Here is a 22,390-nt window from a genome sequence, read left to right as displayed (position 1 = left end):
CGGGTCTCCAACTCCACCAGGACAGCCATGTCCCATCCCATGCTCCTTGCTCTGCATCGTGCTGCTGCAGGACACAGCCATCCTGGGTGACGTGGGAGTGGCTTTTGGCCCGTGGAGGCGTCAGAGGTGATGTCCAAGCCCGGGCTCAAGCAACAGCCCCTGAGAGCTTCCTCCCAGCACAGCTCGTCCCAGGGAGGTTTTGGGCACCTCTGGTTGAGGTGACCTGCTTCCAGTGACCTGCTGTCTGCACTGTCCCTTGCAAAAGGGAGGGATAAGATTCTGCTGCAGCGTTTGGCCTCATACAAAGGAGTTATTATAACGGGGAAATTGTCATAGGACTGGGCCTTTGTCTGCACATTCACACAGCAGCTGGGAGTGATTATGCTGCAACAATGTTCTGTTCCATCAACATTATGTCCTCATTAAACCTTTATTAGTAGATTAGATTCAGATTTATTGATTTTTTTTTTTTAAGAGGAAAATCCAGACTTATTTCAGAGAGATGCCTGTAACTTTTCCTGCATGCAGCACTTCCCAAAGCAGCGTGAGGGAAAAGCACTATCTGTAAGGGAAAAAAACCTAGATGCTTCCTCCAGCTCTGGCAGACTCCTTTCCCACGGGGGACCTGTGGAGCAGGTGAGGGTTAGCAGCTCTGCACGGGGTTAGGTCACACGCAGGACCACATCACAGGGCTGGGATGGCTGGAAAATGGAGCTCCTGCGCTGCGCCTGGATGGCCCCTGGGATCCAGCCACCAGCTGGGAGCTGTGGCAGCACAGGTGAGCCGTGGGATGGCGGGGCTCCGCACGGCTCCGCGGGGCACGGTGGGGCTGAGTAAGGTGATGTGGTGGCCCTGCCGACCTCAACCCAGGTCTCGTGCGGGCAGGAGGCACCGCGCGCCTGGTTCAATGGGCCCATTGGATTTGTCTGTTGGAGCGTTTGATGTTACATGAAGGCGGCTCATTCCAGAGGGTGTTAATTGCCCGCTGCACTGATCAGGTCTGTAGCACCATCGATCTCAGTAGGATCAATGGGCTGATTTAGTGTCTCACGAACTCTTTAACTGGACACCTCATCAATAGACAGCCACTTACAGACCATCAGCACATTAGCGTGGGCCAGCGCTGCCAGGAGCCCGCGCCACCCGTCCTGCAGCCCTCCTGTCACTCAGCAGGGAGTTTTCCTGCAGGTGAAGGCTTGGGAGGGTGTCAGGCCTTCGGATCATGGTTGGTGGGCTTGGGAGCAGGCATAGGAGAGCCGGACACCGTGATATCTCTGTCTTCCCTGCTGCCTGCAGTCTCTATCCCTGCTGTTCACAGAGGAGCTACCAGAGCAAACAGGATGGGGCCTCCCTTCATCTCCAGCCTTCCTGAGGATGGTGCCTGCACTGGGTGCGCAGGTAAGTACCAGTGTGAAGTGCACACCCCCACCTGCAAGGGGTCTCAGCCAAGTGTGGTCAGGCCAGGAACCACCCTGAAAATGCCGTCAGTATTGCTTTTTCTCTCAGTGGTTGTCACAACTGCCAGACGCTCCCACCTTTGAAGCAAGTGTAGGTACTGTGTTGGGCAGATCGTCTCCTTACATTTTTGGCTCAAATCGCAGTCCTGCTGCTCTCAGATACAGGAGGAGCTTTTCTCTCCTGTTCGATGGCAGCTTTATGCTTCTGCCCTGGCAGAGGTGCACAGAGGGCATATATTTATTTATGGCCGCTGTAAAGCCTGCAGTAGCAGAGGACCAGGATGGGTAACCCTGTTGGTCTCTTCCAGAACTGCATTCCTCTGGAGACGGTCCCATTTGCATCGCTGTTTGGGCTCACTGTCCCCGCTCCGCTAGTTCTCCCCCAGTTACTGTACTGCTGGGCAGGAATGTGGAGGGGCTCTGCCGGTCAAGCATGCAAAACACTCGGGTGGGGGCCGAAAGAAACATGCAGAGCCGGGCGAGCAGCTGGCTCTCGTGAAGCAGTAACGGAGAATGGGGAACGGGTGCGTGGCCCCCAGTGCGTTGTGCAGGGCGGATGGAGCCGGTGAAGCTGTGCCCCTCGGCAGGTAGCGTGAGACGAGGGGAGGGGGGCTGGGAAGGAGCCGGGGGGCAGCAGGAAAGCGCCTGGGGAAGGGCTCAGGGAGGAGAGGCCCCCCGGTGCCCGCCTGCCCCCGGGGCTCCAGGTGAGCGCCCGCCGGGCAGGGCGCGCTCGGAGCCCCGGGCCCTTCCCAGCGGAGCGGGGCCGGGGGGGCCCGCGGGGAGCCCGGGCGGGAGCCGCCGCCGCCGCCGGGGCGGGCGCCGCTGTCCGCGGTGCTGAAGCCGCGGCGGAGCGGGGCCGGCGGGGAGGGGGCAGCGCCGCGACCCGGCCCCGGCTCGAGGGGCTCGAGGGGCTGCCGGGGGGGCGGCGGGGCAGGGACGGTGAGAGCCGTGCTCGCTCGTGCCTCAGCCCTCGGCTGCTGCTGCTTCGGAGCTGCCGGGGGGGGACGGTCGCACCAGCGCGGGCCTCCACGGTCAGAAAGCGCGGGTGGGTCCGAGCCGGGGAGCACCGCGGCATCCGAGGTCTCCACCTCGCCTGCCCCGAGAGGCAGCTCAGGCGTACTGCCACACCGACCAGAGAGCGCCCAGCGTGATGGTGTAGGCCAGGACGGCCACCAGGTACGCCCGGAAGAGCAGGACATCCAACACGTAGCCCACCTGCAGCCACTCGCGGGCAACGTCGCGAAACTCGTCACGCTTCTCGAGGAACTGGCGAATGGTGGTGATCTCGTGCAGGATGCTGTACATGAGTGGAGAGCCCTCTGCCAGAGTGCCAAAGGCAGGAGTGGGCCTCGTGCCCCCTGCCACCTCACGCTCCCGGGGGTCCTCACAGCCATAGTGGTTCAGCTTGGCTGCAGGATCAAGAGAGTAAGCGAGAAAAATCTGTTTAGATGCAGAGCTGGGATTTGTGTGTGTGATCTGGACATCCGTATTGCCATGCATGAGCCACAGTGAGTCACAACCTTGCTCTCCACTCCCCAGGCTGCTGGCAATGCTGCTCACGGAGCACTGGCTTGCGAAGAAGCATGGAAAGTAAAAGGGTTGTGCTTGGCTTGGAAGGAGAGAAGGCTCCTGCTTGGCTGCTATTTACTGTGCCAGGACAGGGGACCATGCTCTAGAACAGGCCCAGTTTGGAAAATTCAGTTTTCTGCCAGTCTTGCTCCAGGGCTGAAGATGCCAGCAGTGCTGGGCACACCTGAGCTGGGCATCGTCACTTCTCTGGGCATGACACAGACTGGGGGGGGCTCCTGAGAGGTGAATGTGGGGTGTCTGCTGCTGCTGCTCAGAGCTCCAATAGAGGTGAGAGCTAATTGGAAAGGTGAACATTTTGGTAGTTCTGATAATATGCCATTAGACTAGATTCGGGCTTAGAGCTGTGTGAGGCCTGGTCCCCTTCTCCTCCCGCAGGAGCTCTCTCTCCAGCCCTTACCTGTGCTGTCGTTGTTCTCCACATGCCTGGAGATGTCTGAGCTCTGTGCCCTGCTTTGGCTGAATTTCTTCCTGTCCCTGATGCAGAGCAGGACAGCAGCACGTTCCAGCAGCAAGTGCTTCACCCAGTTGGGAACGTGGGGCTGCAGGTCTTGATTGTGTATCAGGCGCACAATGAGGATGGTCTCCGTGAGGCTGATGACAAGCAGTGCCATGCACACCACAAAATAGATGCCTGTGGAGATGCCAGCAAGGTGAGTGGCCTGCAATGGCCGGCACAGTTTTTAGATTGATGCACAGAGCAGGTAGGTCCTGAGGGAATTCCCCCTGCCCGCCTCTCTCGCAGCCCTGTGGTCTCTGCACAGAGCTGCAGTTCCTGCTGCTCCCGGCCCGTGACTGCTGTTGCAGTTGCTTTGTTGACCACCCCATCTAGTCAGCAGGATGCCTTTTCTGTTCCCTGTGCTGCTCCAATGGGGCCCTCACATGCCCCTGGGCCAGACCTAGAGCTCCAGTGCAGCTCTCAGCCATGTGTGACTGTCATCTCGACACCCCAAGTCCTGAGCTCCTCTTACAGCCCCCAGTTTTGTACCTCCCCCTTCTTGCTCCCCTAGTTCTGGTAATGTTTCTGTGCTGGAGCTGAACCACCTCCCCCCTCATTCCTTAGCATCCTGGTCCCAGAGGGATGGGCTTTAGCCCATGGTTGTTGGGCACTGTCCTGGCTCAGTGGCAGTGAGGGAGGTGAGTGCTAGGCTCCCACCACGTAAGCCGTGTGAAGAGCTCTTGCCCTGTTGCCAGCTGGGACTGGTATCACTGCTGTACCTATCAGTGGGGTGCCAACAGCCGTAGCCGGAAGCGTGTCAGATACAATGATTAGGAAAACTGAGTAGCCCAGTAGCAGTGTGATCTTGAAAGAGACCCTCTCGCCACTGTTGGGAGGTAGGTAGAAGCCCACAATGTCCATCACCATCAGGAAGATACTGGGGAGCAGCAGGCTGACAGTATAGAAGAGGGGACGCCTCCTGATAACTACCTGCCAGGACAGAAGGAAAGACAGGAAAGATTTGGTGAAGGCAAGAGTCCTGCTTGAAAGGAGAGCTTGAGCTGGTGTGGGTCTCCTCTAAAGCAGGTGAGGATGGTGGGCTGCACTGACAGGACCCTCGGAAGGGCCCTCAGCACCAGGAGAGGTGCCAGTGGCAGGGGATGCAACAGCACAGAAGCAGGGGAGCGGCTCGGTTATGAAGTAAGGGGACTGGGGGGGCAAAGCCCTGCCCTGCTTTGGCCTCATCCTCGAGAAGATCAGAGGCCAAAGCAGGGCACAGGGTGGCATGGGGCTCCCGGTCCCGCGGGGAGGCAAGGGCCCTTACGTAGAACTTCATCTCGGCGTAGCTGTCGCTGCTCTTGACGCTGAACTCCTGGAAGTGGCTGAGCACGTAGAGCAGCTCCCACTCGCCCTGGTTCATGAAGATGCTCCTGTCGAATTTCACCAGCTCCGGGGTCCGCCAGAGCGAGAGGTTGATGTCGCGGACTGGAAGAGGTGGGGACGGAGCTGCCGGGTGCCCGTGCCCGTGCCCGTGCCCGGCCGCGGCGCATTCCCGAGCCGCTGGGGCCACCTAGAGGGGGACGCGTCCCCTGCACGGAGCCGGCCCGCCCCGAGCCCCCCGGGGCCGGCACTCACTGTTGTGCAGCCAGCTGGTGAAGGTGAGCGAGCAGTTCTGGACGTCGAAGGGGAAATTGTAGATATCCAGGCTGCAGGCAGTCACCACCTGGATGGGCTTGAGGTTCTGCACCTCTCCGTGGTGGCGGACGTAGACGTAGGGGACATCAGGGGACTTCCCAACGTCCACGCTGGAGGGCACAGGGACAGAGAGCAAGGGTAGGGAGCGCTTCGGGGAGCACCGTGAGCGGAGTGGGCTCCTCCTGGCCAGCTGCGTTTGGGATGGGGACTGCCCAGCGTGAGAACTGGGACCTTACCTTGCTGCTCTGCCAACCTGCTTTTTTGGGAATAAGGGGAGGCTGGGGGGGGGAGGGCCAGGACACAAGCATGCCACCCCCCCATGTCAGCGCAGCTGCCCTGTGTCATTGCTGTATTCCCCATGCTGCTGCCCTCTCCCAGTGCAGCCCAAGGACCATTTGTGGCTTTGCTTCGCAGAGGTCTCTGCAGCACGAGCTGGTGGGAACAACTTAAATCCCAGCAGAAGTGGGGGCGGGGAAGGACAATGGCTGGCTTTGCAGGAAGGGCTGGCAGCTCTGCAGCTGCCCTTGCATTGTGCCTTCTTAACAAAGCCTTTCTCCAAATATCTGGATTCCACCCCCCCGCACAGTGTGGGTAATTACAAATGTTTGTGGTTAGCCAGCATTGGAAATGTCCCAACTGCCAAGCCGTTTCCCCATCTGCAGCTCACCGGATATGGGGGCACTGCCAGTTCCGTGTGGGGAATACAGAGCGAGGCACAGCACGCGTGCTCACGGTGCGAGAGGGTGGCTAAACCACCCTGCTCTCTTTTGGGGTCCCCTGCGATGGGGTTCGGAGAGCTGCACTGCACTCACAACTCGTTGATGAGGATGTCAGGCACCCAGATGCTCTCCGCAGGGAGCGATATCTGTGTGATGTTGTCAAAGCACGCCGGGTCCCACTGGAGGAACTCATCTGTCCAGTGCTGCAGGGACAAAGCAGAAGGGAACTTGGAGGTGAGGTCAGTCCTAGTCCCACCAAAATCCAAACCTGACGCTAGCAGCATGCCATGGAAATGTACTAAATCCCGTGTCTGAGAGGCAGGAAAGCCCATTTCCTCAGCTATCACAGCCACCCAGCAGTGAGAAGCAAGAAGCATAAAAGCTGTGTCTTTAGGCTCTTGATTCCTGCCCTGCAGAGGTCTTGTTATCACAGGAGATAACCTCTCTGTGCTAAGCTGGGGTGCGATCACTCAGGCACACGCACATGGAGATGCCTTTACCTTCCAAGGGTGCTGGCTGTCACAGTGAGACAGCACTGTCCCCAACAGCATCTCCCGTGAGCACAGAAATGCCTGTCCTGACCCTTCCTGAAACTATCTGGTTCTGCCTGTGTCCAGGTATTTTGTGGTTTGCAGGCTTCATTTGAGGGTGAATTCATTGACTGATGACTGAGCACTCACAGGGAACTGAAACCAGAGGTGAGCGAGCAGCTGAGCAGACAAGGAAGCTGCATTAGGGAAAAGAGGGGAAGGAAGGGGCAAACTGTGTGAATGCAACGGAGATTTTCTTTTGTGCTGAGTTCAGTGCTCCACGCCTTTCTTGCATTCCTGCATCCAAGGGAGTTGGCTCCAGTTTTCAAAGGAGCCACCACACCAGGACTTTTCTCCAGGGCTAGAAACTGGGATGCTAAGGTAGGCAAACATCAGGGCTGGGTGCCAACAGCCTGCCTTCCCACATGAGCTCCTCCAGGACAATCGGGTCCTGCTGGGAGGCAGATAGCCCAGTCACCACGGGTGCTCCAGCCTCGGGAGTGGCAGACAGGGCCCCAAGGGAGGGGGAGTTGGCAAAGGTCTCCTCGGCTCACGGCTCACCTGTCTGTACCAGATGTAGGTGGTCAGCACCTGGTTTTTCTCATCCTGTAGGAATAAGAGGACACACGGTTGTCACAGGGTGACCCCACCCCACCCACCCCCCCCCCCAGCTGGCCCGGCGGCAGAGCAGTGGGAGCAGAGGACTCACCACGCTGAGGATGGCGTACACCATGACATCGATGGCCACGGTGGTGGTGGTGCGCCAGTCCCGCACGGGCCGGGTGCCCTTCCTGTAGTGAGCCAGCAGCGAGTCGGACAGGCGGAGCAGGGCCGGCGCGTCGGGGTCTGGCACCCAGCTTGCCCTCGGGGTACCTGCCAGGGCAGGGAAAGGTGCTGTCGCAGAATTGTCCTGGCTCCCTGACCTGCCGCCCCAAATCCCCAGGGATGGGCAAAGGAAGCTCCAGGGAAGCAGTGCCTGTGGCCAGCCCTGGGGAGGACCTGGGGCCACGCTGCCTCCCCTTACTGCAGGCAAGGACGCGAGGGCAGGCTGGGTGCAGGACGCGGGGCCCTGCCATCCCCTCCGCACTGTGCCAGGGGCTGCTCACATCCAGGCAGTGCCCTAAAATCTCCATGGGGGGTGCCTCAAAATGCAAGATGCTTTTGAATGATGTACCTGGATTACTATTTAGGATTGTATTTTCCAGCCAAAGTTAAGAGCATCTTGCTGGGAAACAAGAATGACAGCATTCTTGAAACCTCGTCTACTGTTTTATTCAGGTCTTCTGCGAACTACATGGATCACTCTGTGACTTTCCCCTGGACAATTCTTGGGTTTTGGGTAGCCGGGTACCACCTGAAGGCTGCCATCTGCCTCTTCTCCAGGAGCGATGTCAGGACAAATAGACAGCCACTGTGGGAAGCTGCAAGGGAGTCAGTGCCCTGAGATAAGTTTTCCAACTCTTACTATTTTGAGAAGCATTGCTTCTTTACTATGAAGGTGAAGGCTGAGGTTAAAGATGAATCAAAATGCTAAATTCATGTACTAGGTAATGAAAAAGACTAAAATCTGTCTGCATGAGAAAAAGAAGTTACCCATGTTAATCCTGGGGGCTGTGCCACCAGGCTTTGGATCCAGGCCCCCAAGTGCTTTGTATGGAGCAAATGCTTCCAAGCGCTGCTGGCCAACGTTGCCGTAGCCAGAGCCTCTCTTGGAAAGCGACGGCAGGACAGCTGGGTTTTTTGGCTATTGGTCAAATATCTGTTCCTTATCCCATCTTTGCTGCTCCAATGCATGCACGCAATGCTGGGAAGGTCTGTACCACTCCTCCATCATTTGTGGCTCTCAATGGCGCTGTGTGAAGGCTGAGGAGCCCGGGTATCTGACAGCGCATCCCTCTCCGCATTCAGATTTCATCCTCTCGCAGCGCACGTGGCAGCTGGATGCTCCCTGCTACCCACCCATCTGCTCGTCGCCCACAAAAGGAGGAGGTGCAGGCCGAGACTTTCCTTTCAGCCCAGTTAGCAGGGCATATGTGATCAGCAATGAGCGAGGGCCCCGCCGCCAGCTGGGATAGCCGTGCCTCTGCACCTTTGTGGCTGAGCACCGCGTGCCGTCCCGGGAAGGACCTGGCACCCCTGCCCCATAGCTCTCCTCCTGCCCTGCTGGCCCTGCTCCGCTCAGAGGCCAAAGCCTGCAGCGCGAGGCCAGGGCAGCACTGTGGGGTTTGTGGTGACTTGCACGAGGGAGACGCTCCCCTTTCTGGTGGGACATGTGATATAAATAACACCGAAATCAGTCCTTTAGCAGCAGCTACAGGAGGAGCCTGCCGGTGGGCAGCAGGCTGTGTTTATTGCTGTGTGGTCTGTATGAGCTGAAGCTGGAGAAGGACGAGCAGGACTGGTGTGTGCACGTGTGCATGCAGTGCTGGCCCAGCACCACTCTGCAGGGCGTGGGCATTACGGCTGCAGCTCCGCGCGGTCACTTTGGTATCTTCAGCTAGGACAGAACTTGCTTTAGCATGAGGAGCAACACTTTTAAATAAGTGGTCTTATTGTTATCTCGACATTTGTTTCCTGCAGAAACAACCCCTCTGCTGATGCTGGGAGCACTAATTGCATTGCAAATTGCTGTCAGCACCCCAGTCCTCGCTGCAAGGCTGCTGCTGAGGCTGCAGGCGGGCCAGGTGGCAGAACCGCACTTGCAGCTTTGATCTGGAGCACCCGAGCCTGCTCTGCACGTCACAAAAGGCACTAATTGGAATAGATCTGCAGGAACTTGGGGAAAAGCTGCCTGGAAGGAAACTTCAATCTTTCTTTGCGACTGAAAAAAAAACATTAGCCTTGACCCCTCCAACTTTGCATGGGATCTATAATGCCTCAGAGCTGGTGGGGCTCACAACCCTCATCCAGCCACGTGCTAGCCAAGGGAGGAGATAGGGAGGGGGGGGCGAGACACAGCAATTAGGGCGATGGGAGGAAAACAGGCACTGCTGTAATTGCACCAGTGGCTAGGGCCAAGTGGCCTCAAGCACTGCAGCTGGTTGCAGCTGGCTCGCAACACTTGCCTTCAGACCCGTGCTGCCGAGCTCAGTGTCTGGGAAAACTCACTTTGGAGGGAGAGGACACGGCTGGGTTCACACCAGGCATACTGGTCTTCCCAGCAGCTGCCCCACGAACCCGTCTCGCACACGTGCTGGCTTCAAGGGTCTGCCTGGCCCAAATCTGTGCTTCTCTGTGGCTTCGCCTGCCACACTGCAGGTAAGTGGGACATGTTCACCGTTTTCTGTCCTTTCTCCTAAGCTAAAGATAATTCTTGTCTTTGGTGAGTGGTGTGAAATGAAATAGCTCAAAAATTGACAAACTAAAATGTCAGAAAGCCTCCAGCCAAGTATCTGTTGGCTTGCAATATTCTGTGGCTAAGCGTTGAAACATTGCAATGCAACCAGCATCAACTGTGACCTATTATTCAAAAAATACCCAATTGTAGGATTAATTTTTTAAATACAAACGTATTGTCCTAGCTTTTTCCCCTCTCAGCTGAAATAAGACAAAATCAACACATGCTCCTGAAATCACTTGCATGGCCCGTGTCTTCACCCTGTATGGGCTTGCTTTGACTTTTCAGCGTAAAGAACATCGGCCAAAAATGCCACCCCCTGTGGCCAGGTCAGGGCCTGGTGCAGCTGTGGGGGTGAGAACTGCCTCGCAGCACCCGCTCTGGCACGGCCCCGCGTGCAGTGCTAAAGCAAGGTGACCATGCCGAGTCCAGGGCGCAGGGGATTGTTCCTGGGGAGGAATAAAGGACTTCAGCTGTCCAGCCTCACCTGTCACCGGACTTCGTAAGGAAGGCGCTGGCCACCTCTGCTGTGGGTTTTCACTTTCTGTGAGCTGCCGTTGAGGAAGGGAGGGGAACGCGAGCGCTGGCACTGTGCGGCCGCGTGCAGCCCTCCGGCTTGGCGGCTCCCCGGCTGCAAGGGCTCCTTCCTCCCGTTCCTCCCCTGCCAGTCCTCGGGCAAGTCTCTGGACTCAGAAAGGGACAAGTCCCTGGTGGAAGAGACGAGCTCGCTGCCCAAAGCCTTTCCCGAGTTATAAACCTGCTGAGAACTTTCACGTGTGTTGGTGCAAAACAGCACAGTGATTTTATTTTTTTTTTACTGTTTCTCGAAAAAGGTTAAACAAGAGAAAGTAAGATCTGCTTATTAGTATTTTGGCAGTTATTTTTCCACTGTGTGGAGCTAAGATTACAGAGCACAGCCACAGCATCACTTCAGCGTGCTGTCATCCCCAAAATCCCATTCCACATTACAAGTAATGAAACATTATCAAAGAAATACATTTATCATGTGAGGGGCTTGGGCAACAGGTCCCAAACTGGGAGCTGCAGGCAAATGGACAGGAGATCGTTCTGTTTCTGTTTTCTCTCTTACTTGTTCCTCAGGACTCACTCTGAACACTTCCAAAGTTCTTTGAAGCTTCACACTAACGAGCCCAACATTTGGATCTGGGTTAAAATACGCTGTTACCTCCCTCTCCTCACAGCCTGTGCCACCAGCACTTGCTCAAGTGTGCAGTGCCTCAAAGACCTTACCAAGAGGTTAACCATGGCTGGTCTTTTCCCAGGTATGCAAATTTTCAATGATACTAATCTCTCTTTTTAAAAATTAATTAATTAATTAATTAATTAACTAGTGTTTGCATGCTATAGAGAGCTGCTAGTTTTTTATTAAGGTACACCAACATGCCTTTAGCTACCAGAAAATAGCTCCTTCTCCCCTACCCTGCCAGACTTCCCCGTGATGTCCTTACCTGTGTCCTGCAGCATTGACGCAAGAGGCAGCAGGGACAGAAGCGCTGTGAGAGCCGCCAGCACCATAGCTCTGGTGCCTCAGGTCTCCCGGCTCCCTTCCCCAGCCTGAGCTCTCCGCTCTCCTCTGCAGATAAGTGAACCTAATCAGGGAAGCAGGCAGCACTTTTTGCTTGCTTTCCCCCAGCCGTCAGGTTTTTGAAAATGCGTAATTAATCTTGCAATCAGCCTGCTCCGCTGCATCAAGTTTCAGGCAGGGAGGAGGAAGGAGGAGGCCACCCACCCCATGGGCTGTCACACTGGTGCTGGGCGAATGCGCAGCGCCCGAGCCCCTGGCTCCCCCAGCCCCCTGCCCAGGCACAGCTCTGCGGGGAGGGCTCCCATTTCTGGGAGGGGCAGTGTCTGGATGCTGACATTGCAGCGTGGTTGGGACAATGCTACCCATACCCTGCTGGTGTGCTGGGTGACAGCAGAGCGAGGTTTTTCCAAGGAAAACCTCATGACCACACTGCCACAGGTGCCTGCAGGCACTGTGCAGGTAGCAACTGATTCTTGTTGGGCCAATAAGTTAGCATCCACCTCGACGGCTTTGTGTGCAGGTTTGACCAGTCCCCAGCTAACAAACCCCTTAGAACAGCATTTGCAGGGGGGTACAGCCAGAGCCGCTCTGGTGCAGGGTGGGCTCCAGCAGCAAGGAAGTGAGAGCTCTGGAGCTGCACTGAGCAGCATGGGGAGAAGCTGTAAATGCAGGAGAGGAGCAAAGAACAAACGCTCAGTGCTGGGCAAGGCTGGGGACAGGCTTTCCTCAAAGCCTTGCAGTGCTTGCAGACAGCACAGCAGCCCAGCTTCCCCAGAAGCTTCCCTGTACTGGGAGTCACGGTGAAGTAGACAGGCAGGGATCAGAGCCCTTGGCTGTGGCATGGAGCAAATTGCATCAGATGGCAGCGTGGAGTCACTTAAACGAGATAAGAATTAGTGCACGGCCCTGATGAACTCCCCCTTGGCTGCCAATAGTGGTGTCAGGGAAAGAGAGAGTGCAAAGCTGGGGCTAATTTGATTTCTCAGCTCTGTTAGTGGATGGTAAGTCACCTCCCGGGGAGCGCAGACAGCTCGGAGCTGTTTGCTGTTATTGAATCTGGATAATAAAAATCACGGGCAGTGCCGCAGCGGCGCTGGGGACCGTGCCCTGCGCCGCGGTGCTGGGGAGCGCGCAGAGCCCCGCTGCCACCACGCTTCCTCCAGCCACCAGCACCTGCGGCCAGCAGGCACGGAGCACGGCGGCGCTGGCCAGGATCTGGCCGAGGGGCTGAGCAGTGGAGCAGGATCCGGGGCGAAGTGGGACAGTAGGGTCCAGGGCAAGGACTGCTGAACCACAGCCTCCACAGCAGCATCATTAACTCTGAATCTTCTCCCTTGTGTTTTATGTCTTCATCTTAAAGAGATTTTAATGTAGTTCCTATCAGCCCTCCTGTTATCGGATATCTAATTAGTGTGATCTATTATGGCCTTGTATTACGCGCGTGCACACACGGTCTGCGCGTCGGGGGCTCTTACGGGACTTTTTGTGGGATGTCTGATATAAATTGGCAGTATCCAGATCAGATTTACTTTCTGAAATGGTATAATGGGATTTTATTAGCTCTGTAATCTGCTGCACAGTAATTGCTTTTCTGAGAATCGAAGCACTTGGCATCCAGAGTTTCCGAGGGCTCAGCCCAGCTCCCTGTGCCTGTAGCTGCTGCCTCAGAGCCAGCAGTGTCTGAGCGGCCCCGCAGCGCCCTGCGGCCCCCACCAGGGTGGTGCCGGGGGGCACGGCCACGCACGTGGTGCTGCGGGGCCACGGGGAGCATTGCTGGGCCAGGCAGAGCGGTGTTCGTGCTTCCAGTCTTTTTCAGTATTTGATGAATTTTTCCTACCCCACCGCTGGGTTGGGCTGCTGACTATTAGCTTTTAACCGTGTAATGCCAAACTTGTACTGGACAGGTGCGAAGTCTCCCTGAGGGTCCTGCTTGCAGCCTGCCCTATTCGGCTCAGCTGGTAGTGCTGTGCCATACAGTCCCCTGCTCTGCCTGCTGACAGCATAACCTGCATTTTTATTTGTTTTTACTTGTTTTTAAGCATGCATCAGCTCCGTTGGCTCCAAGCAGTTGCAGAAATGCAACCAGGTTGTCTGTCAGGAGACACCAGCCATGGGAAAGGAGACTTTCCCCAGCAGCAGACGCTTCTTGGAAGCATCCTGCAGCAGCCGGGCTCATCTGCAGTGAGCACAGCATCAACCTGGGCTGGGCAGCACTGCCAGGGGAGCCACACAGCCCCTGGGGACGAGGGATGTCTGAGGCAGCCACTGCCAGTGGGGCCTCGGTCCCCACTCCTGTGTGTCACGGCAGCTTCTGAAATGAATTTTCCGGCTTTCTGAATTGAATGAGGGCTTTTTCCTCAGACAGCCACACCAGCAGGTACATTTGTCAGGCCAGCAGGAAGCTCTTTAAGCTGGTGGTGACCAGCAGGGGAACCTGTGGGGCAGGGGCATATGCACGAGGCTCCAGTGCTGTGCACAGCGCAGTGGGATGAGCAATGTTCTGCATCCTCCCCATCACACTGATCTGCTCCTACCAGCAACATAACTGGAGCCCACACCTGCGTTATTCCTGCAGCAGCGCCAGCTTCAGCAGAGCCTGTGCCGTGGGGTTTGGCTGGTGAGATGCTGCAGGGGGTGGCCGGGGCTCCGAGACCTCCGGAGCCAGGAGCCGGGTGTGTGCTGTAGCCAGAACGGGGACGACCGCAGTGTCTGAGCCCAGGGCAGCAGAGCAGGAGCAGGCAGGTAGTTACAAACGAGGCGATGGCAGAGCAGTACTTTGTAAACTGCAGAGCACAGGGCCATTTCTTGCTTATATGGAGACAGCTTCCCATAAAGGCTAATAGGTTTTTGAAGGATACCAAGCACGGAGGGATCTGTTGTCTCTGCGAGGCCGTTAGTTTAGTTCGGGGAGCAAGCTGGCATCCACAGAGCCCAGAGGGTTGTGGCTCCCTGACCCATGGCCCCCAGACATGGTCAAGAGGTGCTGGAGAGCGTCGGAGCCTTCAAACCAGCCCCGTGTCACCGGGTGCCCCGGTGGCAGCCGGAGGGTGCCCATCACGGAGCCCCACACGCCCCGAGTTGCAGGTCCACTGTCACTGCTGAGGGACATGAGGCGACCGGCGCTGGCACGGCGTCTCTGCCGTGCAAAGCATGACTGCAACGGCATCACCTCCTGGCCATGGCTGGAGGCTGGTTTTCCTTGCAAGGCTTGAGCTGGGAGCCGCTAGGCATTTCACTAATTTAATCACTGTCATGGGTCATTGCAGATCCTGATAGCTTTGCTCCGCACGGTGAACCAGGCTATCATAAACGCCTTGCTGCTGCATTGTCTTGCTAATTATGAACCCATAAATGTCTCCTTAGGTAAATAACTCAACCCAAATAGAGGTGGATGCAGAAGTTACGTGCAGATGGGTGGCCGTGGCTGCGCGCTCTGGCAGGTCAGCATCCAGCACGGCAGGGAGATGGCTGAAGCATTGCGCCCCGAGGGTGACTGGCCCGGACCCAGTGCGTCGGGGCAGAGGCGCTCGCTGGCAGCAACGCCCCCGTCCCACAGCCCCCCCCCCACTGCCAGGGCACTGCTGGGAGCCCGGGAGCCCCGGCAGCACCAGCCCTGGCCTCCGAGCATGAATTAAGCAGGTAATACGAAAATCATAATAGGAGAGCAAATACAAATGTTTCCAAGGATCTCACCGATGCACTGATTAAAACAATTATTTTTTCCCCTTGTGGGTATGCATCGCAGGAAAGTGGTTTCTGCAGTCTTTGGTGAAAGTGCTTGACAGCAGCAATGAAGACAAAGTGTTAGTGGAATATCCTGTTGGGGATAATCATATACTAGCAGGGAATGAGGAGGTGACCTGATCAGCCTCTTCCATCTGCAGCTCTTGTTTACTTTATTCATCTTTATGAGGGAGTGTGATTATGTAACTGCTGTAATGAGATTAAATTTATATCAGCGGTGCTTTGAAAATAAGATTTTATTAGAGAAATAGGAAAACTTCCCCAATTTCTGTCCCCATCCTCACTAATAAAAATGTGCAGTGATCGTAAATAACCAGTGCTGCTGTGGCCAGGCAGACGAGCTCTTCCACAGTCCCACTGTATTTCATGGTTTAATTATCAGCAGCGCTACGTTCTGCGGGCCTGGAGGGGGCAGTTAAGATGTCTCTGCAGAAAGTGCTCTAAAGTGTTACTAGATGTAATGAACACAAGCCTGGCTCATGGTGTAAGAGGGTATCTCCTCCAGACTGGCTTGTTTTTAATCTCCTTTGAATAGCCCTTTGATAAATGATTGCCAGGCTCATGCCTGGCAGCACGGTCTTTGCAGGAGTAGAAGAAAATGTCGCTGAAACAGGACAACTTTTTTGCAAAGTCATTTGTTGTTTTTCAGAGTGCCCTAACCACAAGAGCTACATGGAGAAGTGGATGCTACGGCCCGGGTGACATCCGCAGAGGAGGTGGGAGGCAGGCAGAGGGGGGCGGTGGCTGGCGAGAGCCACCAGCAGCTCTGCTCCTGCAGTAACCGAGCAGCCCTGCGCATGGGGTGCAGCTCAGCACCTGCACCAGCAGAGAGGACAGCGCTGTACAATTTAGGGTTTGCTCCCACTCTGGCCCAAGGACCAAGGCTGGTTTTCCTGGACAGCATTTCCAGAGACATGGGAAAGGGTGGTGCAGTGCCTAAAAAGGCATTTTCCTGGGCTTTGCTGGGAACTGGTGAAGCTGCAGCAGTGCCAGGAGGCCTGACCAGGACGTGCAAGGTGAGCGGTGCTGGAGGGCGCAGCAAGGGACCTGCGCCTGAATCCAGGTGGCCGCGGGGTGGCTTCTGGGGGGAGGTTGTCAGGACACATCTGATGTTCCTCGTTTCATTAACAGCAGCGGAAGCATTTCACAGGCAATTGGAGCTAAACGCCAATGCTGCAGCAATGAGCAGCGAGAGGCAGCTGCGGGTAGGGGCTGCTGGGGCTGTGTCTGCGCCCACGCAGAGTGGCAGGGCTGTGAGCCCCCTGCCCCAGCCATGCTCCCACCACCCAAACTGCTTGCAGAGCCTGGCAGCACGGGGTCACCCCCTGGTGTGGAAACCCCACCGGACAGATGGACAGACAGACTGATCCCCAGACAGACACTGCTGAGCACCCCTGTGGGCAGCAGCAGCAGGGGGATGTTTTGGAGCCCATCAGCCAAACGGGCACAGCTGTAACCCATCTCTGAGAGCTCTGCAAAGAAAGGCTCTTCCTCTGCAAGCTGCTGGTATTTACTCATCTGCTTAATGAACTCCGCTTGGAGCAGCTGCAGGGATGAGTCACGCTGTATTTCAAGGCGGCGAGTGGTGCCAGGCCGGTCCTGTGCCGCTATGCTGATGGCAGGTGCAGTTCAGGTTAGTGCTACAGACCAGGCTGCCCCGGCTGCATGCAACAGGGAGCAGGGCTGTGGTTTGGGGCTTTCTGTGCTCAGGACCATAATGCAGGGCTGAGCAGTGCTTGTTGTCTGTGTGAGAGCCCTGTTTCGTTCCTCAGGCCAGGGCCAGTGTGAGCCACACCACTGCCCTGCCTCCCTGGGGACTGACAGCCCCTCCGATGTGTCGGCCTTGAAGCTGCGGCCCCCAGCACATTGGGTGCGATGGTGGCCCTGGAGCTGCAGCTGGGGCTGAACGGAAGCTGCCCAGATCCGTGCTCCCAGGGAGGATGCTGAGGATCAGCATCTGTGCGCTCGAGCTAGCCCTTGTCCTCGCTGGGAATGCAAACACGGACGAGTCCTGCCAGCAAAGAAGCCTGATGCCTTTAAATTACCCAGCAAAGGTAGGAAAGCACTTTCCCTTCGGTTGCGTTCTCCATTAGACACCCTTCAGGTGTTAGCAATATTATGCCACAATTTCATTATCCATTAAAGCCAGGTAATAATAAGTACACAAAGGTATTTGGAACCCATTGATGTTAATGAAGGAGATCCATCTCATTCCGAGCAGGTACAGCAGCCGTGCATCAGAGATGTGATATTACCCAGGGTTAGGCAGGAATTGCCTTGCTGAGAGCAGACCCACCAGTATTTAATCTTGCATGACTGTCTTTACGGCACGCAGTGAGTTTGGTGCCTAGCTGCTGCATGCAGCTGAGTTTGCTGCTTTTTCTCTCCCTTGTATTTTGCTGTCATAACTTCCTGACCCAGGAAAGTGGGAACCTGCTCCCAGCTTCCCAGGGCAGGGGCATGTCTTCATTTCCCTGCTTCCTGGAGGAGGCTAGTGCTGGAAGATCGCATCCCATGAGCGGTAGGTGAGCATCAGGATCTGTGCAAATGCCAGGCACTTTTAGGTAGAAATCTCATGTCTGTCTTCCCTACACTTCATCCAAGTTCTTCTACTGAAGCTTTAGTTTTTAAGAAGCATTTCAAATGTGAAACTTTCAGTCTGGGCTTCAATAAAGCCGTCTCAGTGATTATGGCCACAATTGGTATATTTTTCCCTTCATTTTCAGAGAAAATTATAAAGTTTTCAACCAAGTTGGAAAAGCTAATTTGGGCTGAAAGGGCTGATAGCTTTTGATTTAAAATGCCCCCGAAAGCTTTGCTGAAAAGCACCTTGCCTGTTGTTCTGGATGGAGCAGCCCAGCACACGGCTGGAGGAGCAAGGCTCTGCTCAGAGCCTGCTCTGCAGCCCATGAAGCCCCAGAGCTTCAGACCGCTGCCGTACAGGGATGCTTTCCTCCCTGCTGCCCGGGGACAGCTGAGCTCTGCCTGAGCTCCACTGCAGGGAGAGGCAGAGCAGAGGCTGAGGGCTCTGCTCTGCACAGCACGCTCCTGCCGGGTTTGCCATCCCAGGGCTACCAACCAGCCCCAGCAGAAAACCCAGCAGCAGGGTGCCATCAGTGCTGCTGGGCAGCAGAAAGCAGAAATCAGCTTTTCTGCAAGGCACACAACTGACTTGATAAAGGAGGGACAGCAATTTTTTTTAATCCATGAAGCACCTGCATGTGTCAGTGCCTGCTGCTTTTAAACACAACTCTGAAGTGCTTCTGAGAGGGCAGGTGAGGGTTATTTGCTGTCTCATAAGTGTAAGTGTTTGGTATCCATTGAAATTCCCCGCAACTAATGTTCCCCTAGTGCTAATAAACATTTCTGGGACTACTTTTTTCATTTTCAGGGCACCTACAGTGCAAATTGATGGCTTCCTTTTGATAAAAATAAGGTTGTACGGAAAGATCTTAGGGTATGGAAGAAGCAGAGTGGGGGCAGATCTTCAGCTCCCACTTGTTCTTCATCTGAGAGTGTATGATCCCCACCGCAGTAAATTATCTTTGATATAATGGCACTTTGACTGCACTTGACACTGCAAGCAAATCACCGGTATCTGTCTTGCACCCTAATTAGTTACTGTGACATTAATCAGGCTGCTAAACATAATACATACCCTCAGCAAACCCAGAGCTAAAAATACGAGGCTGAGTTTATATTTGTAATCAGGACATTAATATTTTTTTTAGAGGGAGTTGTCTCAGCCACTATAGGCAGGCACTTGTATTAAATCCCCGTGCCTATAGATCTTCCTGCTCATAAAACAGAAAGTGACCTCAAGCTAGGTGTATTTTTTTTTTTTATGAAATGACAGGTAGAAATCCCTTGCCTTTTCAAGTCCTGGTTTCTTTTTGTCCCTTAGTCTGTGTCATTGCAAGACCTGGCATGCCCTGGTCAGCCCAGCACCTGGACAGGAGCATCCCAAGGATGCAGCAGCGTGGGACCCCCTTCCCCGTGACCACAGCTCTGCGTGTGCCCTGTGCCTTAGGGACGTGCAGAGGTGCCCACCGGGCTGGGGCTTGGCTCAGCCCCAAGGCAGAACAGCACAATCATGTTGTGGGTCTGCCAGTACGGAAAGCTCCAGGAAACCTTGGAGGAGGAGCGGCTCCCTCCTGGCTCCTCGGGGCTCCTGCCTCAGTGGTCTGTGGTGCCCGGAGCCGGCTCTGCCCTTGCCAGCAGCGGGGCTGGCCCAGAGCATCCTTGCATGGACCACGCTGCCCTGCAGTGCACCGTCACTGCAGCCAGGCTTCTTTAAGTTAAACATCAAGTTAAACATCAAGTTTTGCAATGCCAGCTGGCTGGTGTAATTGGCTCTCTCGTGGCATTATTCACAGCTCTTCCTTCTTTCTTTTTTAGCTACCTTCCATCTTGCTTGTTAAAAGCAAAGGATATTTTGCAGAATTGGAATTCATTAGTCTTCCTAACAGAGGGAGCCTACTTAGACCTAAATTGGTGGTTAGCAAACGCAGAGATAATTCCCACGCGTTTGTATTTATCTTCCCAGTTCGGCAGCGTGTCGAGACAGATGCCTCGGCGTCTGTCGGAGAGGCTCCAGCCAGCGGAGGGGAATACAAAGGTATCTGGCTTCTGCAGTTGGTGAAACTTAATATAAGCAAATTGGAACTCCGACTCGATTATCTCCCTGATCAGATTTCCCCAAGGTCCTAGTAATAACTTGATATTCTTAGGCAAGACTAGTCTTTTATGTACAGGAAACAGGAGGCAAAAGATCACATCGGAAGTCAGAGGCAGCGACGAAGACGGGCCGAGAGCTCTTCACATGAAACCACACGCGCTCAACAGCTCGTCGATTAGTGCGCACACCTGCCGAAGCCGCATTTAAAGCCTCTGCATTTGTGATGGTTTTGGCTCTGGAGCCAAATCTCTGCTCAGATGTAAGGGCAGCACCAGCACAGGATGTGTGAGCATGTGTTTATTGCTGTGAAAGATATCGATCCCTAGGGACAGGGGGAGAAATGTCCTGCCCCCTGTGCTGTCTCAGGTCAGCCCACCTACCTGCAAGGGACAGGTAAGTACGGTGACACCCGGGAAGAAGCTGTGCATCCACACAACCTACCTTTCAGCCAGGTGTTTACAGGGACCTTGCTACAGCTGGAGTGGGGAAATAGTATCTTCACTCACTCCCTTCTAAAACTTTTTTTATTTTTTTCAGGAAAACAGCACTTCCCAAACCTGTTCTCTATTTGCTCTCCTGCAGCACTGAGGAGGGACAAGGAAACGCTGATCCTGAGCTGCCAGGCACCCACAGGACATGTTTGCCTGGTCTACACCCAAACTTTGCATTTCCAGATGATTTCCAGATGCCCTGAAACGCAATTTCAGTTCAGCAGCAAGAAGAAACTCAATATCTACAATACAAGAGGTAATTACCATGCTTACAGTTATTCATTAATTCATGTAGCATATTTCCTGTAATTAATACCACGCCCACGCAGTGCCTATGTTAATACACTTGTCAGCACCTGAAATGTATTTCTGCAGCTTTCAGGATACAAAAGCGGGTCAGGAAAGCTGAGGAGGGGGAAGCTTGAACAGCACAGGTCTGCTGCTGTGCTTAAAGGGATGCTGTAAAACCTAGAACAAATAATATCATATCCATAACGATTGCTATTAGTAGCCCTGTAGTCACATGAAATTGGCTTTTTTTTTTTTCCCCTCGTTGGATTTTAAACTCCACTATGTATTTTGCTTTTCATTTACTCTTTGCATATCAGGCAAAATGAAAAAATCATTACTGGCTTGCTTTATTTTACTCTATCACCTCTGCTGGTGGCTCCTCCTGCCTCCCAAATTCCTACATGGGAACACCTGCAGGGGACAGCTGTGAGGGCAGGCTTTGGCCAGCCTGCGTGCTGCTGCACGGCAGCCCGAGCCCAAACCTCTCCCCAAAAATAAGATACATGATTCACCAAACGTCTGCTTCTTAAAGTCTCCATCCAGATATGGCTTACATGTTTTTGTCTGCTTATTTTTGGTCTGAGCCAAGATGACCCTTGAAAAGGCTGTGTTGATGTTCCCACATCTGTTGGAAAAAAAAAAAAAAAAAAGCCAGGGATGCTGCCTGGGAGCGTCCAGAGAACAGGCAGCATGGGGCTCGCTGCTGCCACACAGGGCTGACACCCCAGCGCGAGCAGCGGGGTCTCCTACACCACCCAGCAAATCTGGCAGAGAAGTGGCCAGCAGGGAAACTGGTGAGATCAGGAGCCACCAGCATCATGCCTGCACCCTTCCCATTGTCCCGCAAGGCAGCTGCTCCACTACAAGATGCCAAAGATGCCTCCATTAGCACCCCCCCCACCCCCCCAGTGCCGCTGCAGGGAGCACCGGGCTCTGGTTCTGGCAGAGACCCCGTGCCACGAGGCAGCAGGGACAGCAGTAGAGAAATGAGGACCAGCAATTGCAAGTGACATGTTCCTGAGTGCTCCTCCAGAGATGCAAAAAGGTATTTTGCTCACAAGCCCTACTGGCCCCAGGGGAGCACAGCCCCGCCAGGTCATTGGGCTGAATCAAATTGCCAATGTGCGGCAGCGAAATCTCATCTGCAGTGTCCTATGCACGCATACGGGGCTCACGGCTCTTGACGGCTGTTTTGATGAGCTGCTGAAAGTACGAGATCCAGCAGGAAACTGTAAATGAGATCTCATCTCACATCAGCAGATATGGCATAGCCTCGTCCCAAGCAGACCTCATACAAATTAGTATTTATTAGACTGCTTTAGAGCAGCTCTTGGATGGTTTGTGTGCTTTTTGTCTGCATTAAGCATTCCAGCCTTGATGTTTTGTCTTCTGCCTGCTCACACAGGCTCGCCCGAAGCTCGCCAAGCCTCCAGCTCCCACTCCCGTTGGTGGCAGCGAGCACTCTGCTTTAACAGCACCGCTGCTGGGGAGGAAAAGCTTTTTCTCCTTGAAATTGAGTCACCCTGACTTTCAAGTCCCGCTTCTTCACAAGTCTTTTTGGGATGAAAAGACCCACGCTACACACTAAGCAAAAGAAGGTGGCACAGTCCTGGGTGGGAGTTGGATGAGGGACTCCATGCCTAGGCACTGGGAACTCACAGGGGCTGAGGGCTCTCAGGAGAGCCCGCAATCTTGGCTGGCGAGAGGAGAGGACAGAGGATTTGGGAAATAAGTGTAGTTCCTGTGATGGTGCCTCCTTTTATCACCTGTGTGCTTAGCTTTTTGTGTGGTACTACACTTCTGCAGAAAATTGCTTAAATTGTATCCTAGCTTTCCTTATATTTACAGTCCTGGGCTTTTAGCTGAACTGTCCTTC

The 22,390-nt window shown here is 54.8% G+C and overlaps 2 protein-coding genes across 2 annotated transcripts in view; one reads left to right on the top strand and one right to left on the bottom strand.

The window, feature by feature from the left end:
* Window positions 1-2,369: 2,369 nt before the first annotated feature.
* On the bottom strand, window positions 2,370-11,398 carry HTR3A (5-hydroxytryptamine receptor 3A). The gene is made up of 9 exons (XM_040534059.1): window positions 11,234-11,398; window positions 7,137-7,513; window positions 6,989-7,033; window positions 5,991-6,100; window positions 5,119-5,288; window positions 4,808-4,968; window positions 4,263-4,473; window positions 3,445-3,678; window positions 2,370-2,866 (listed from the first exon to the last, which is right to left on the bottom strand). Exons 1-9 carry the CDS (start codon window positions 11,298-11,300, stop codon window positions 2,568-2,570), a joined length of 1,674 nt encoding a protein of 557 aa, XP_040389993.1. The 5' UTR covers window positions 11,301-11,398; the 3' UTR covers window positions 2,370-2,567.
* Window positions 11,399-20,224: 8,826 nt separating this feature from the next.
* USP28 (ubiquitin specific peptidase 28) overlaps window positions 20,225-22,390 on the top strand; it is a 30,490-nt gene continuing 28,324 nt past the window's right edge. The window contains exon 1 of the mRNA XM_040534277.1: window positions 20,225-20,479. The gene's annotated coding sequence lies outside the window, so the exon portion shown is untranslated. The remainder of the gene's footprint in view (window positions 20,480-22,390) is intronic.

This window comes from Cygnus olor, chromosome 22 (genome assembly GCF_009769625.2).
Source record: "Cygnus olor isolate bCygOlo1 chromosome 22, bCygOlo1.pri.v2, whole genome shotgun sequence".
NCBI lineage: Eukaryota > Metazoa > Chordata > Aves > Anseriformes > Anatidae > Cygnus > Cygnus olor.
The sequence above is the reverse complement of the archived record's forward strand: the minus strand, read 5'-3'. Positions and strand labels throughout refer to the sequence as shown.